General features: G+C 35.3%; 1 protein-coding gene across 1 annotated transcript; it reads right to left on the bottom strand.

The window, feature by feature from the left end:
• Positions 1-531: 531 nt before the first annotated feature.
• On the bottom strand, positions 532-1,062 carry LOC115966316 (acidic leucine-rich nuclear phosphoprotein 32 family member B-like). Its single transcript, XM_031085568.1, has one exon. It carries the CDS (start codon positions 1,060-1,062, stop codon positions 532-534), a length of 531 nt encoding a protein of 176 aa, XP_030941428.1.
• Positions 1,063-13,710: the final 12,648 nt, after the last annotated feature.

Here is a 13,710-nt window from a genome sequence, read left to right as displayed (position 1 = left end):
GTTGTACTGGGTACCTGAATCCTGATCCAAGTATGCCAACAACTTTCGCAACCTTTGGTAAGACTCCTCTCAATCCCCATATATCTTAGCAGTCGCCTTTTGTTTTGCGTCTCATACCTTATAGTAAGAAAGCTCATGCTTATACTTAGTATGTATGATCTCCTAGAGCTCATCAATACGAGCAGTGTGATTTTATCGCAATTTTCCCACAATTTTTGATGCAACAAAATTAGAATCCATCATTTTACCGTCTCTTCACAGGCCAAAGGGTATACAACTGTATGGACCCACGTAAGACGTGACCATCCACAGACCATTAAGTTTAGCCTTCATGAATGCCCCAACGTACCACTTGCAGTTGGTGTCAATGCATGCGGCACACAATTTAGTTTTTGTTAACCTCCGGATAATAAAATTTCTATTATCATTTGCTGTGTATATTATCAATGCACGCTTCACCGCCTCTTTATTTGCAAAAGTCAACCCTTTACTAAAATGCATCCCATCTTCCCAAGTAGAAACAAATGGTATCTAAAGACATGAAGAATCAACCATATCTTTCCAAATATTTGCATAGAATGACTCAACAGGAGGTGTGTAGGCAGTGGTCGTATTTGTATCATGCTGAATGCCAATATCATCATCTGCATCACCTTTATCATGGTACTCCATAATTTCCTCTTCAAAATTGGGAACGAGTTCATGGTCATCCACATCCCTATCAAAATCGTCTCGCTCAATCCTCTCTTCGTACTCATCCATATCATCAATATTTTCACCATTATTCGTAGTATAATCTTCGTCTTCGTCTTCGTCTTCGTCTTTGTCTTCGTCTTCCTCCCCTAAATGTGTCTCTTGAGGTTGGAGTGTTTCACTAGTATTGGCAGCATAATCTTGAGATGGGAGCATATAACTTCCCATTGTATAGCTTCTCATTATAGTGCATCCATCATCTAGGGCTATAAATTGTAAAGATGTAGTTGATTGTTGCACCTCCTCAGTATCAACTTCTGCAAGCGGCTCCGAACTTACGTACAACTTAGCAGCATTTACTTGGGGCATTTTATGAATCCTATTCAACATGATTTTTACATGTTTGTCTTCTTTGATCACCATATACTCGTAATTTATCCGTTCATGAAGGACTTCTTGTGGGTAACGATAATGTCATAACAAGCAGGGTTCAAATTCAATCCTTCCATTATTTTCTTCTTCAAATCATTTAATGTCTTAGTCTTACGGCATATCATCATGTAGTAGCATTCGATATCCGGCCCTCTAAATGGAAATCTGTCAATCTCTCCAAGATTGACAAGGGGTCCACCGTAGTATACATTTATATCAATATTCTTCAGAGATTATAAACCTATTAGAGTCAAGTGTAATAATATGTTAGTGACATATTTTTATCTCTTTCATTTAACATTAATTGCAAAACCTTTTCTATCTACTCAAAGTTCAAAAATTACAACTTGTCACCCCACATCACATACAAACACACAATCGTTATCATTTCATACTCAAACAAAAAAAAAATCTAAAGACAAAACTCACCCCCATTACAAAATTTCAAATTAGCTCTAACAAAAATATAAATAAAAATATCAAACCAAACAACAATACAATCATTACAAACCTAACGATACAAATATACCAAGAATACATCTTAAATATATCAATCATTATTTCATACTCAAGCAAAAAAAAAATTAAAGACAAATGTCAACCCAAACAACAAAAGAAATTCATGATACATACCCATGATAAAAACCTAACAATACTCAATGATTTTCATACTAAAGCAAAAAAAAAAAAAAAAGCTATAGAAAAATATCAAACCAAACAACAAAAGAAATCCATGATACATACCCATGATAAAAACCTAACAATACTCAATGATTTTCATACTCAAAAAATAAATAAATAAATAAATAAAGAAAAATATCAAACCAAACAACAAAAGAAATTCATGATACATACCCATGAAAAATTTATAAACTACATTTTCTATTATTTTATTTTATTCTCAACTAAATAAATGAGTTTTTCATCCATCTATTTTTTTCCATCTTTTTAATATTTTTCATCCCTTTAACCAAATAGAGCCTTAGGGAGAAAATTTGATATTTTTAAAAAGTCTTAATAATACTTAGTATTAACTAGCCTAAACCTTAGGATCATTTGTGTGTTTTATCCTAGATTTATTGTTTGATTAAGGTTTGTGACTTGCAAGTTGCAACATTGTGGGTATTTGATTAAAGTTCGTGGCTTGCAATATTGTAAAAGCATAAAACATCACCTTCGGCAACAATCGTTTCTTTTTCCTTCTTTCCGCAGTTCCTTTTAATTATTATTTGGGAAAAAGTCATTGCTTTGACAAAAACATCTAGTAGTTTTTTTTTTTGGGTTAAATAAAAACCTCTAGTAGTAATTTATATGCATTGGTTGTCTCAAAACAAATATATAATTAGTAGTCCACTTTTTCGTTGTCTCACCTTCGGCAACTAATTTAGTGGTTTTTAGGTTATTTATATGGGTATTAGTAGTATTTGCTTGGGTAATACCTAGTGTTTTAGATTATTTGTGCTATATTTTAAGTGTAACCGTCTTAGTATAAAGAAGAATAAAAAAATATATAAATATCTATGAACTTATAGAGATATTAAACACTGGTTTATGGAAATGGAATGTTTTAGACTTTAGTTTATGGAAAACCCAACAGCCTAGAGTTATGTTTCCCCTAATTTAATTGATAAGTTACACACGCTACTCATGGATCTTGAATTTACGACCTCACCTTATATCCTATTATTATGGATGGAGGAAGTGGCTCTTGAGCTAGAGCTCATTTGCTATCTGGTAGCCTAGGGTTTTCTTCAAGGAAGCACAAATATAGACAATATGGGACACAATACAACATACATGATATTTATTTTAGGTATATTTTATATATTTTTGGGAAATTTACCCACAAATAATTCAATTTAAGAAATAAAGAAAATGTTACAAGTAAATGATAAACACAATAAAATATCAATTAATAAAAATAAATAAACAAACAAATGATTCAAATCCATCACCATCAAATACTAACTTAACTAACCGGACACATGAAATTTATCAATAACAAATTATCTTAAACCAAATCTCTAGTTAAAAATAAGAAAATAAAACCTGTATAGTAGTCAGTCACTACTCACTACCACTTCACTGGTTCTACTTCTAGAATAAAAACAAAAAGAGTTACACTGTTACATAAACAAACAATTTTAATTTATTATTATTATTTTTTTTTTTTTGGAAAAAGTAACAATTTTATGGTCTTGTGAAAATAGTTGGTAGAAATTGGGCTATTGGCTTGAAAGTAACCAGAGTATTAGGAAAATAGAGTAGACCCAAATATCAAACCTAACAATGCTCAATGATTTTCATACTCAAGCCAAAAAAAAAAAAAAAAAAAAAAAAACTAAAAAAAATATCAAAACCTAAAAATTACAATCAATGATTATAATTTCATAAGCAAAAAAAAAAAAAAACTAAAGACAAATAGCACCACCAAACAACAAAAATCATGATACATACCCATGATACAAATATATCTTAACACTATATACACTAACACTAGCAAAATCCACTAACACTATATACACTAAACAATCAATACACCCTTACCTAACATGTGTGTGCAAATGTGCTGAGATTGTATGAGTGAGAGGGGGAGTGAGAAAGGAGAAGACTACAATGGGTGTTGGGAGTACAACCTGCTGAATGTGTGTATAAGACCCAAGAGACCCAGACAAAAAATTATATCTGATATAGGGACCCAGACATGATTGCCACATGGAGGAGTTTTTCACCACAACTTAAAAATCGAGTTTCTAAGACTCAGTTTCACTTTTAGCAAATCGAGTCTCTAAGACTCGATTTCTATGTAGCGTCTATGTGGAATTTTAGACCACAGAAATCGAGCTTTTGAGAATCAAGTATAAAAATCGAGTCTATAAGACTCGATTTCCACGTGGAAATACAGCCACGTCAGGATGCCTCAAAACATGAAAACCGAGCCTTTAAGGCTCGGTTTATATGCCCAAAATCGAGCCTCTTAGGCTCGAGATGTTAGAAAGTTATATAGTTTGAAAAGATGGCCTACTAATTATATTGTTTAGAAAACGAAATTAGTTTCCCATTTTCGCCAAATTTTTTGAGATGAAACTTTCATGTCGTCGTGGAAAAAAGTAGTTCCAATATTTGATTATAATGCTTATCCCACAGTTCACCGAAACCAACACGTGCTGCCAATACTTCTGATAGTCAATCTAACATGCATGGTGAAACAAAAAGTCCATCTGTCCGGATTGATGTGGTGCCACCCTTTTCTTACATATTTTGGTTAGACAAAGGTTGAAATCTTTTACATTTGCAAGAATTACTAGAGCCATTGGTTTGATTCTTTTGCTTATATTTGACCGATTGTTGGATAACATTAAGGTTACGTTTGAGATAAACTTATATTAGGTAGCTTCTTTTATTATTTAGTTTATTTTTGCTACTATTTTTAAGTTTTATTGCACTTTTTGATATTATTCATGAGTCTCACTATACTATTTCAGCTAAAAAATTTCAATTTCAGTTAAATAAACTATTTTCAAACAGAACCTAAATATATAAACCAAAAAAATAAGTCTTTTTTTTTTTTAAGAAAAGAAAGGAAAAGTGGTTCTTGACTATTCTCCTTTGAACCTTTCCTTTAAAGTAAGTCTTTTTTAAAAAAGGGATACGAAAAGAAGCATTATTTTTAGTTTTCAATGTAATTTCCTTTTCTAGATAATATTGGAAAAGCTAACCAAAGCATGCAAAAAAATAGATGATGCCCTATCAATATTAGTGCAGCACTTCCCCGTCATGAATTGTCCCTATTTATATGTGGTTGGGGTGGGGGGGGGGGGGGGGGGGGAGAGGAGAAGCTAGGGCTATAGAGTGCCAATCAAAACAAAGGAACATGCTTTATTAGTGTTTTGCTAGTTTTTATTTAGAAGGCTAACAGGTAGTGGAAGCCAATTAAAAGACAGGAGCTTCTTTGCTTAATTGAGACATTTCACAAATCCCATTGATTCAAGTGTTGAGACACCATATGGAGTAAAGGCACAATGGTGAGACTTCATGTTCTATCCTATCTTTTTTGGGTATTTGGGCACTCGTGCTTAACTATTTTAAATGTCAGGCCCTTGTAGTTCAGATGGTCTTTTACCATTAAAAAAAAGGGAGATTGAGTTTTTGGCCTTGCTTTCATTAGATCAATTTGTTCATTAATGGACTCCTTTACTCAGTCAAGCCGTCTTGCCTTTTCTTTTGGACAGTCTGGATCCATAGTTTAAGACTTAATATTATTAGTGCACCAGGAGGACTGCCAATGTGGTCTTTTCCTAACCTCTCAATCAATAAAATATCATTATTTATATAAATTTGACATCACTTGAAAATTTTTATTTTCTATTCATTTTACTGATTAAGAAGCTCATTCACACATTTTCGTAAATAAAATTGTCTCATTAGTTAGGAGGACCATATTAGTTAGGAGAACTCTGTCAGCCGTCATCTAATATTTTATCCTGAACCACACCTTTAAATGTATATTCTCCTTTAATCCAATCACTACAAAGATTCTGTTTTCTAGGGGCAACTGGCAAGTGGGAATGCATCGCGATATTCTTCCACAGAAACCCTTCACGGTTCCTTTAATTAATGCAGCTGTGGTCAATAAGTTCACATATATAGTAACGTTCACACCTCTTTCAGATTTTACATTTTTGATAGCTTCAACATCTTATGGCACCTTCTCCTCCTAAAATTTAATGTTATTGCTACTATATATATATATATATATATATGAACATAAATTAATAAAGGAATATGTTTATTATGAGTGCTTGATTGTATTTATTAAGAGCATAGGTAAAGCCAATATATAGAGAATGAAATCAGCAGGGTCGGCTCAAATAAAACCTTAAATTAATTAGATTTAAGGTTTTTGTTTAAATTTAATTTTTTTAAAATTTTTGACGTGGCTGTTAAAAAAATTAAAATGTTGACGTGGCATATAAAAATGTCAAATAATATTTTTTTAATAATATTTTAATCGTCACATCACTGCCATGTCAGCTAATAGTGTATTTCGTTTGCCACCTAAGACTTTGCCGTTAGGGCACTAACGGTAGGAACAAAAACAAGATTTCTTTTTTGATTTTAGAGACTAAAAGCGGTGGAAAAAAAAGTTAGAGACCAAAGTGGAATCGCATGAAAATATAGGGACGAAAATATGGTTTTCGCCATTAATAATTTGATGTGTATCATATCAACTCATTTGTATTATAGTGATACTAATTTATTAAATCATGTATTAAATTAATTTTTATTTGTGCACGTTTAGACTTTAAAGTGGTCATGGCTTTAGAAAAATTGTAATAACCAAGTTCTATTGTTCTATACTTTAAATTTTATTTTAGTTAAATTATCATTTTTAATTATAAATTGTGTTTTATTTATCTATAAATATTTTCTCATTATAAATGTCTACAAGAAAATATTTATCCAGATATGAAAAACTTCTAAAAAAGAGAAAAATTGAAAAACAAATTGAATCTCAAAAATGATCTATGGATAAATTTGTTAATAATATATATATTATTTGATTAATATTTAATTATAAAAAGGCCCCACTTAAAATTTTCGTCTAAGGCTCAAAAGTTGTTAAGTCGGCCCTAGAAACCAGAAAAAAGAGGAAAAACAAGCTTCAACAGTCTCTCTAAATATGTTTTGCTTGTGAACAATGGCTCATCAAGTTTGATGGGCTACTATAGATTAGCAATTGATTTTTTTTTCATAAAAAAATTCCAGCACTTAATATTTTATCACTTCTTTCTCTTTCATCCTTGATTTGTTTTTGGTCTCACACTCTCTCTCTTTGTTTCTTCTCACAAAATAATTCTTGATCTCATAAAACCAATTTAATTTAAACAACAAATCTAAAATTAGAGCAACAACAATAGATCAAGAACAGAAGAAAAAAAAAAATAGAACAATAATAAAAGATCAAGAAAAAAAATAGAAGCCGATTTGACAAATCTAAAATTAGAAACACAACTAATCAAGAACAAGGAAAAAAAATTAAAGCCAATATGACCCCTAGCTGCATGCATTCCGTAGTGAGGAGGAGGAGCGACGGTGGTGGTATGGTGGAGCAAGGGCAATTTCTCCTTTCTTGCCATGAGTGTCTGTGTGTGTTTGAATATAATGAAACCATAAGGCAAGCAAGATTATGTGAGACATATCACAAAGAGAGCTAGAGAATGTTCTGGAATTAAGTAGAAAAAGAAAAAGTAAAAAAGAGAGCTGGAGAATGTATTTTGGAATGAAGTAGAATAGGAAAATAAGAATGGTGGATAGAGGTAAGAGTGGGTATACGTGTGTGGAGGAGAAAAAACAAGAAAAAAAGAAAAGAAAAGAAAAGAACATATGGATGAAAGAAAGGAAAAATAATATAAAGAATAAAAGAAATCACAATTGAGAAATGATACCCTAATATTTTCACAATAAATCTTAAGTAACATATTATTATTAGCTAATATTGATGAGTAAAAAAATAATTTCAGTGGTGAGTTCAAATTAAAACTAGTAACAACTTTTCACATAAAATTTTGTTGTGAAAGTATTGCGAAAAATATTTTAAACGTAATACTTCTCATTAAAAAATATAGCCCTTGGGAATGAATAGAGGAAGAATAAATGAAGATTAAAAACGAATAAAGAATGAATGAAGAAATAGTATTTAAATGAGATGGAGAAAGGATAGAGAATCTGTTGGAATGTCTATTTGAAAAAGGTAAATGTCACTGTTCACTGTCCAAACAGTACAAAAATTTAGAGAAGCTACAGAAATGCTCTAAAGTGGAATTGAGCTAGGGATGAAATTAGGACTTGGAGTTAGAGGGGCAAAAGTATAAATAATTTTTTAACTCCAAATAAACATTCATTTAGCATTAAAAAACCATCAACAAATACAAATACACAAAATCCTTATTTTTTAATACATTACGATGCATTAACAAGCACTCATTACATACAGCAGACACGCCTCAACAACTAATTAAAAGATACTAAGAGCATTCCCATTAAGCCTTCTATATGCTAAAAGATGCTTCTTTTTAGCATTTTTGACCCAAAAGCTTGCTCCATCAAGAGTTTTAAATGCTATAATTTTTGGCATTGATGAACAGTGCAATCTCATATTTGAGACCGCATTGTTCACCAATTGTAAAATTTATATTATTTTTTATTCAGGTGGGGCCCACTTTTCTTCTTTGTCTTTCTCATTTCTGTTTCTTCCCTATCTCACCATTTCTCTACTCTCTCTTTCTCCCTCTGCTTGACGTCTCTGCCTCCAAACCCATGGTTGACAGTCAATGACCGTCCAAATCACAAACCCATTGTCCAAATCACAAACCCATGGTTGATTTGTGACTGACCCCAAATCAACCACTGAGCATCACCAATTCATCGCGGCAGCCCAAGGCAAGCAAACCGTGGTGGCCCATAGCGAGCAACAGCCCCATGGCCACTCACGTGATTTGAACCAACCCACAGCCACACACACAATCTAAAGCCACCCATGGTGATCTGAACCCACCCACGACCACCCACAGCGATCTGAACCCCACCCACAGTGAGCCACGACCACCACCGGCCCACGGCAATTTGAATCTCATGCCAATCTAAAGCCTACAAGCCGATCTTAAGAGAGAGGAGAAGCTTTCACTGTGAGAGGAAGAGAGGAGAGAGCGTGATGGGTTTGCTAGTGGGTTTGCTGGTGGCGGCGATGGTGGAGGTTTCTTTTCTTTCTTTTTTCTTTTTTTTCTTTTTTTTCTACTATGGTTGGTGGTGGTGAATGGATGTGGTGGTTGTGGGTGGATGTGGAGGTTTCTTTCTGCTGTGATTTTTTTTTTCTTTTTTTGTTAGTGGTGGTTATGGAATGGGTGGTAGGTGGTTGGTAGTGTGGTGCCAGCAGTGCTGTGAGAAAAAAAGAGACAAAGGAGAGAGAGGAAAAATAAAAAATTATTGAAAAATAATAAAGAAACATTATTTAAATGAAATGGTAAAAAAAAAAAAAAATAGAAGTTTCGATATAGGTTGTATTATAAAGTGGTGTGTTATATGTTACAAAATTGGGTTTTGAGATGCTAAATGCTATATTTTTTAACATATTTGATGAGGATGCTCTTACTGTAACTTTGCATTTGATTATTTAAATATAATTTCTCTCTCCTCTCTCACCCCTTATTTTCTTTCTCTCTCTCTCTCTCTCTCTCTCTCTACTTGATTGCCATGACTCTCTCTCTTCCCTAACTCAATTCAATCCAGAAAAAGGAGGAATCAACCCAAAACAATCCAACTCAAACAAATCTGAAAATTCATCATAAATCCAACTCAAAATCAACTTAACACAAAATTGATTCAAAAAACCCACATCAGCCCCAAACCTAGTTTGATGTTGTCGTCGTTGCTGTTATGAAGGCTCTGGTGGAGTGCACGCCATTGCCATGAGAGAGAAAGTGAAGAGTTAGACCTTAGATCTGTCTAAAAATGCTGAAAATGGACTCGGATTGATTGTGTTTAAGTGAAGTTTGGAGGTTTGTCTATGGGTTTTTTCAATTTGTTTATGGGGTTTTTTGGTGAAGAAAGAGGGGGGAAAGAAGAAACTGGCCAGTAGAGAAAAAGAAAGAAATTTCAAAAAGTCAGAGAGAAAGAGAGTAGTGTTCAAAAAATTAATATAAAGAGAGAGAAAGTGTGCTTTTGAGGTAGGCTGTTGAAATAATAAAAAAAGAATATAAAATATTTATTTAAAGAAAAATTGCGGATGGGGGATTTTTTCGGAGTTTCAAAAGTTTCTTTGGGGGGTGGTCTAGCCCTTTCTTGGAAAAAGGATGTTATGGTGGATGTAGAATCTTCTTTGCTAAACCACATCGATGTTCTAATAAATGAAGGGAAGGATGATGAGTGGAGATTTACCGGATTTTATGGTGCTCTGGAGACTCAAAGAAGGATGGAAATGTGGGATTTGTTAAGAAGCTTACATAATCGGTTCTCGGTTCCATGGCTTGTTGCAGGTGATTTCAACGAGATTACAAAGACTTCGGAAAAGAAAGGTGGCAGGTTACATCCATTCCTTCAAATGCAATCCTTCTGTGATGTTTTGGATGAACGTGGGTTGATGGATTTGGGTTTTGTGGGAAGTAGATATACATGGTTTAAGAAGTGTGCAAGTGATGTTTATGTGTGGGAAAGGTTAGATAGAGGGGTGGCAACCACGGATTGGCAAGATAAGTACCCGACTGCACAAGTTAATGTGTTGGAGTGTGGTTCATCAGATCACAAACCACTTCTCATCCATCCGAATGGGGTACCTATAAAACTAAATAGGCCATGGCGATTCGAGCAAGTTTGGCTTGAGGATGGCGGGTGTCATGATACGATGGCAGTGGCATGGAGTGAGGGTAGGGGGGAGTTGCCGATGGGTAAGGTGGTAAAGAAGGTAGAAAGGTGCCTAGAAAAATTAAAGAAGTGGAGTAGATGTTGTTTTAGCAATATAACATGGGAAATAGCGGGAAAAAAGAAGCAGATGGTGCAAGTAGAGAGAGCCATGATAAATGGAGGTGATGGGGCTGACATGTTTCAATTGAAACAAGATTTAGCAAGACTATTGGTTAAGGAAGAAAAATTGTGGCAACAATGCTCTAAAACGTATTGGTTGAAAGAGGGAGATAAAAACTCGAAGTATTTCCATCATAGAGCTTCCCAAAGGTATAGGAGGAATCGGATTTTGGGTTTAAAAAATTCGAGGGGTGTCATGTGTATGGGTGATGATAATGTGGCCGGCTTGCTGGAAGATTTTTACAAGGAGCTTTTTAAAACCTCAAACCCATGAAACATGGAGGAGGTATTGCAGCACACAAGGGTGGTAGTAACGGAGGAGATGAATAGGGAGTTGGTAGGAGAGTTTTCACGTGCTGAGGTTGATTTGGCCCTAAATCAAATTGCACATTTGAAAGCACCAGGATTAGATGGGATGCCACCACTCTTTTATCAGCACTACTGGCAAAGCATAGCAGATGAGGTATCTGAGGCTGTGTTGGATTGTTTGAATGGCAGAAAATTTTCATCAGGTTTGAACCACACATTCCTTACTCTTATTCCAAAAGTGAAGAGTCCTGAAAAAGTTTTTAATTTTAGACCTATAGCTCTTTGTAATATTTTGTATAAACTAATATCCAAAGTGCTAGCAAATAGGTTGAAAAAAATTTTGCCACTTAGTATTTCTAAGTCTCAAAGTGCTTTTCAGGCATACAAAGCTATCTCAGATAATATTTTAGTGGCTTTTGAAACTCTACATCACATGCAAACCAAGAAAACCGGTAAACATGGTTATATGGCAATGAAATTGGATCTGAGTAAAGCCAACGATAGGGTTGAGTGGAATTTTTTGATAAAAATTATGGAAAGGATGGGGTTTCATCAAAAATGGGTTGGCTGGATCTATGAATGTGTGAGTACTGTTTCTTTCTCTATCATGGTGAATGAGGAGCCTAGGGGGCATATTGTTCCTTCTAGGGGTTTGAGACAAGGGGACTCTTTATCACCATATATTTTCCTGTTATGTTCTGAGGGACTCAATGGGTTGATAAATAATGCAGTGCATGAAGGAAAAATTCAGGGTTACTCTCTATGTAGGTCTGGTCCAAAGATTTCTCACTTGTTTTTTGCAGGTGACAGTTTGCTATTTTGTAGAGCGAGTTTGGGGGATGTCACAACCATCCAAAATATTTTGGTGGTGTATGAAACTGCATCTGTCCAACAAATAAACAAGGAGAAAACTACTCTCTTCTTTGGCAAGTCAGTTAGTGAGGAAGTAAAACATTACGTGAAAGAGCTTCGTGGGGTACCAGAGATAAAACAGTATGAAAAATATTTGGGCTTACCAGCAATTTTTGGGAAAAATAGAAGTGCAAGTTTAAATTACATAAAAGATCGGGTTTGGAGTAAATTGCAAGTGTGGAAGGAAAAGCTCCTATCTCAAGCCGGAAAAGAAGTGTTGTTAAAAGCGGCAGTTCAAGCCATACCTACATTTGCAATGGGATGTTTCAAGCTCCTAGTGGGGTTATGTAGGGATATTGAGATGCTTATCCGGAAATTTTGGTGAGGAAAACGAGGAGATAGAAGGAAAATTCATTGGAAAAATTGGGAAACACTTTGTAAACCGAAGAAAGAAAAAGGGTTGGGTTTTAAGGAGTTAGCAAAGTTCAATGATGCTATGTTGGCAAAACATGTATAGAGACTTATCCATGATAAAAATTCCTTATTTTATCATGTGTATAAGGCAAAATACTTCCCAAATGGCACCATTTTTTATGCAAAACAGTCCTCGGGGTCGTTTGCTTGGAAAAGCATCTTGAAGTCTAGAAGAGTAATTTCCATGGGTGCTAAGTGGAAAGTGGGAGATGGTGTGTCTATAAGTGTATTCAAAGATAATTGGCTGCCTGGTGCCTCGGGTGGGAGAGCGATAGCTGCGGTCCCAGGTGTGGACTTAAATATGAAAGTGGCTGATTTGATGGATGCTAGAGTGGGAGGTTGGAATAACCAAGAAATTGATTCATGCCTACTGCCTTTTGATGCTGCACGAGTTAAGGCAGTGCCTTTGTCTGACTCTTCACAAGCTGACGTCTTGTATTGGGTTCTTGAAAGGAATGGCATTTACTCGGTGAAGTCTGGGTATTGTGCTCTGTGTGATGAAGTAAGGAGAGAAGAAGCTTCAAGTTCAGATTCGGGGCAGGTTGCTGGTTTTTGGATGAAAATTTGGAAGCTGGGGGTGCCGGGGAAAGTTAAGCATTTTCTAAATTTGATGAAGTGGAAAATTATGCAGGAGGCGGTCTGTCATCTGTGTGGCCGAGCTGATGAGGATACATTCCATGCATTGTGGGGTTGTGAGGCGGTCAAGCAGGTTTGGGACCGCGACTTCAACTGGGTGAACCAATTTGAGGCAGCTCAAGGATCGTTCCAGGACTTGGTGGCGAAGGTCCTGACCAAACTGAGAATGCAAGAAGTGTTTGCAGCAACAACTTGGTTTGTTTGGACGCACAGAAACAAGTCGAGATTGAAGGAAAATACTCTGCCACTCAGCGGCATTAGAGATGCAGTAAGTAATTTTCTGCACTTGTATCGTTCTTGCCGTGAACCACCTGCTACAATCAAGACGGTGAGAAGACGCAGATGGAAACCTCCAAACCTAGGTGAGTACAAAGTTAATTTCGATGGCGCCATGTTTAATGAAAGGGCTGAAGCGGGAGTGGGCGTGGTGGTACGTGACTCAAGAGGTTTAGTGGTGGCGGCAATGTCGGAGAAAATCATCAAACCGCATTCTGTGGAGTTTTTGGAGTTGCTGGCAGCAAGGCGTGCGGTGATCTTTGCAAAAGAAATTGGGTTACAACAGGCCCACTTTGAAGGCGATTCCGAACTAGTCATAAAAGGGCTGCTGGAAGGTGGTATGCATTTCTCCTCTCTTGGGCACTTGTTTAGAGACATTTTATTTCATGTAAGCTCCATATGGGGTTTCTCTTTTGCTCATGTTGTAAGGTAAAGTAATGCGGTAGCACATGCTTTAGC

The sequence above is a fragment of the Quercus lobata genome, chromosome 11 (genome assembly GCF_001633185.2).
Source record: "Quercus lobata isolate SW786 chromosome 11, ValleyOak3.0 Primary Assembly, whole genome shotgun sequence".
In the NCBI taxonomy this organism is placed as follows: domain Eukaryota; kingdom Viridiplantae; phylum Streptophyta; class Magnoliopsida; order Fagales; family Fagaceae; genus Quercus; species Quercus lobata.
Note: the sequence above shows the minus strand (reverse complement) of the source record. Positions and strands in the feature narration are given on the sequence as shown.

Excerpts from the sequence above, each read along its gene's own strand:
- LOC115966316 (XM_031085568.1), bottom strand. The coding sequence starts at position 1,062 with ATGCCCCAAGTAAATGCTGCTAAGTTGTACGTAAGTTCGGAGCCGCTT.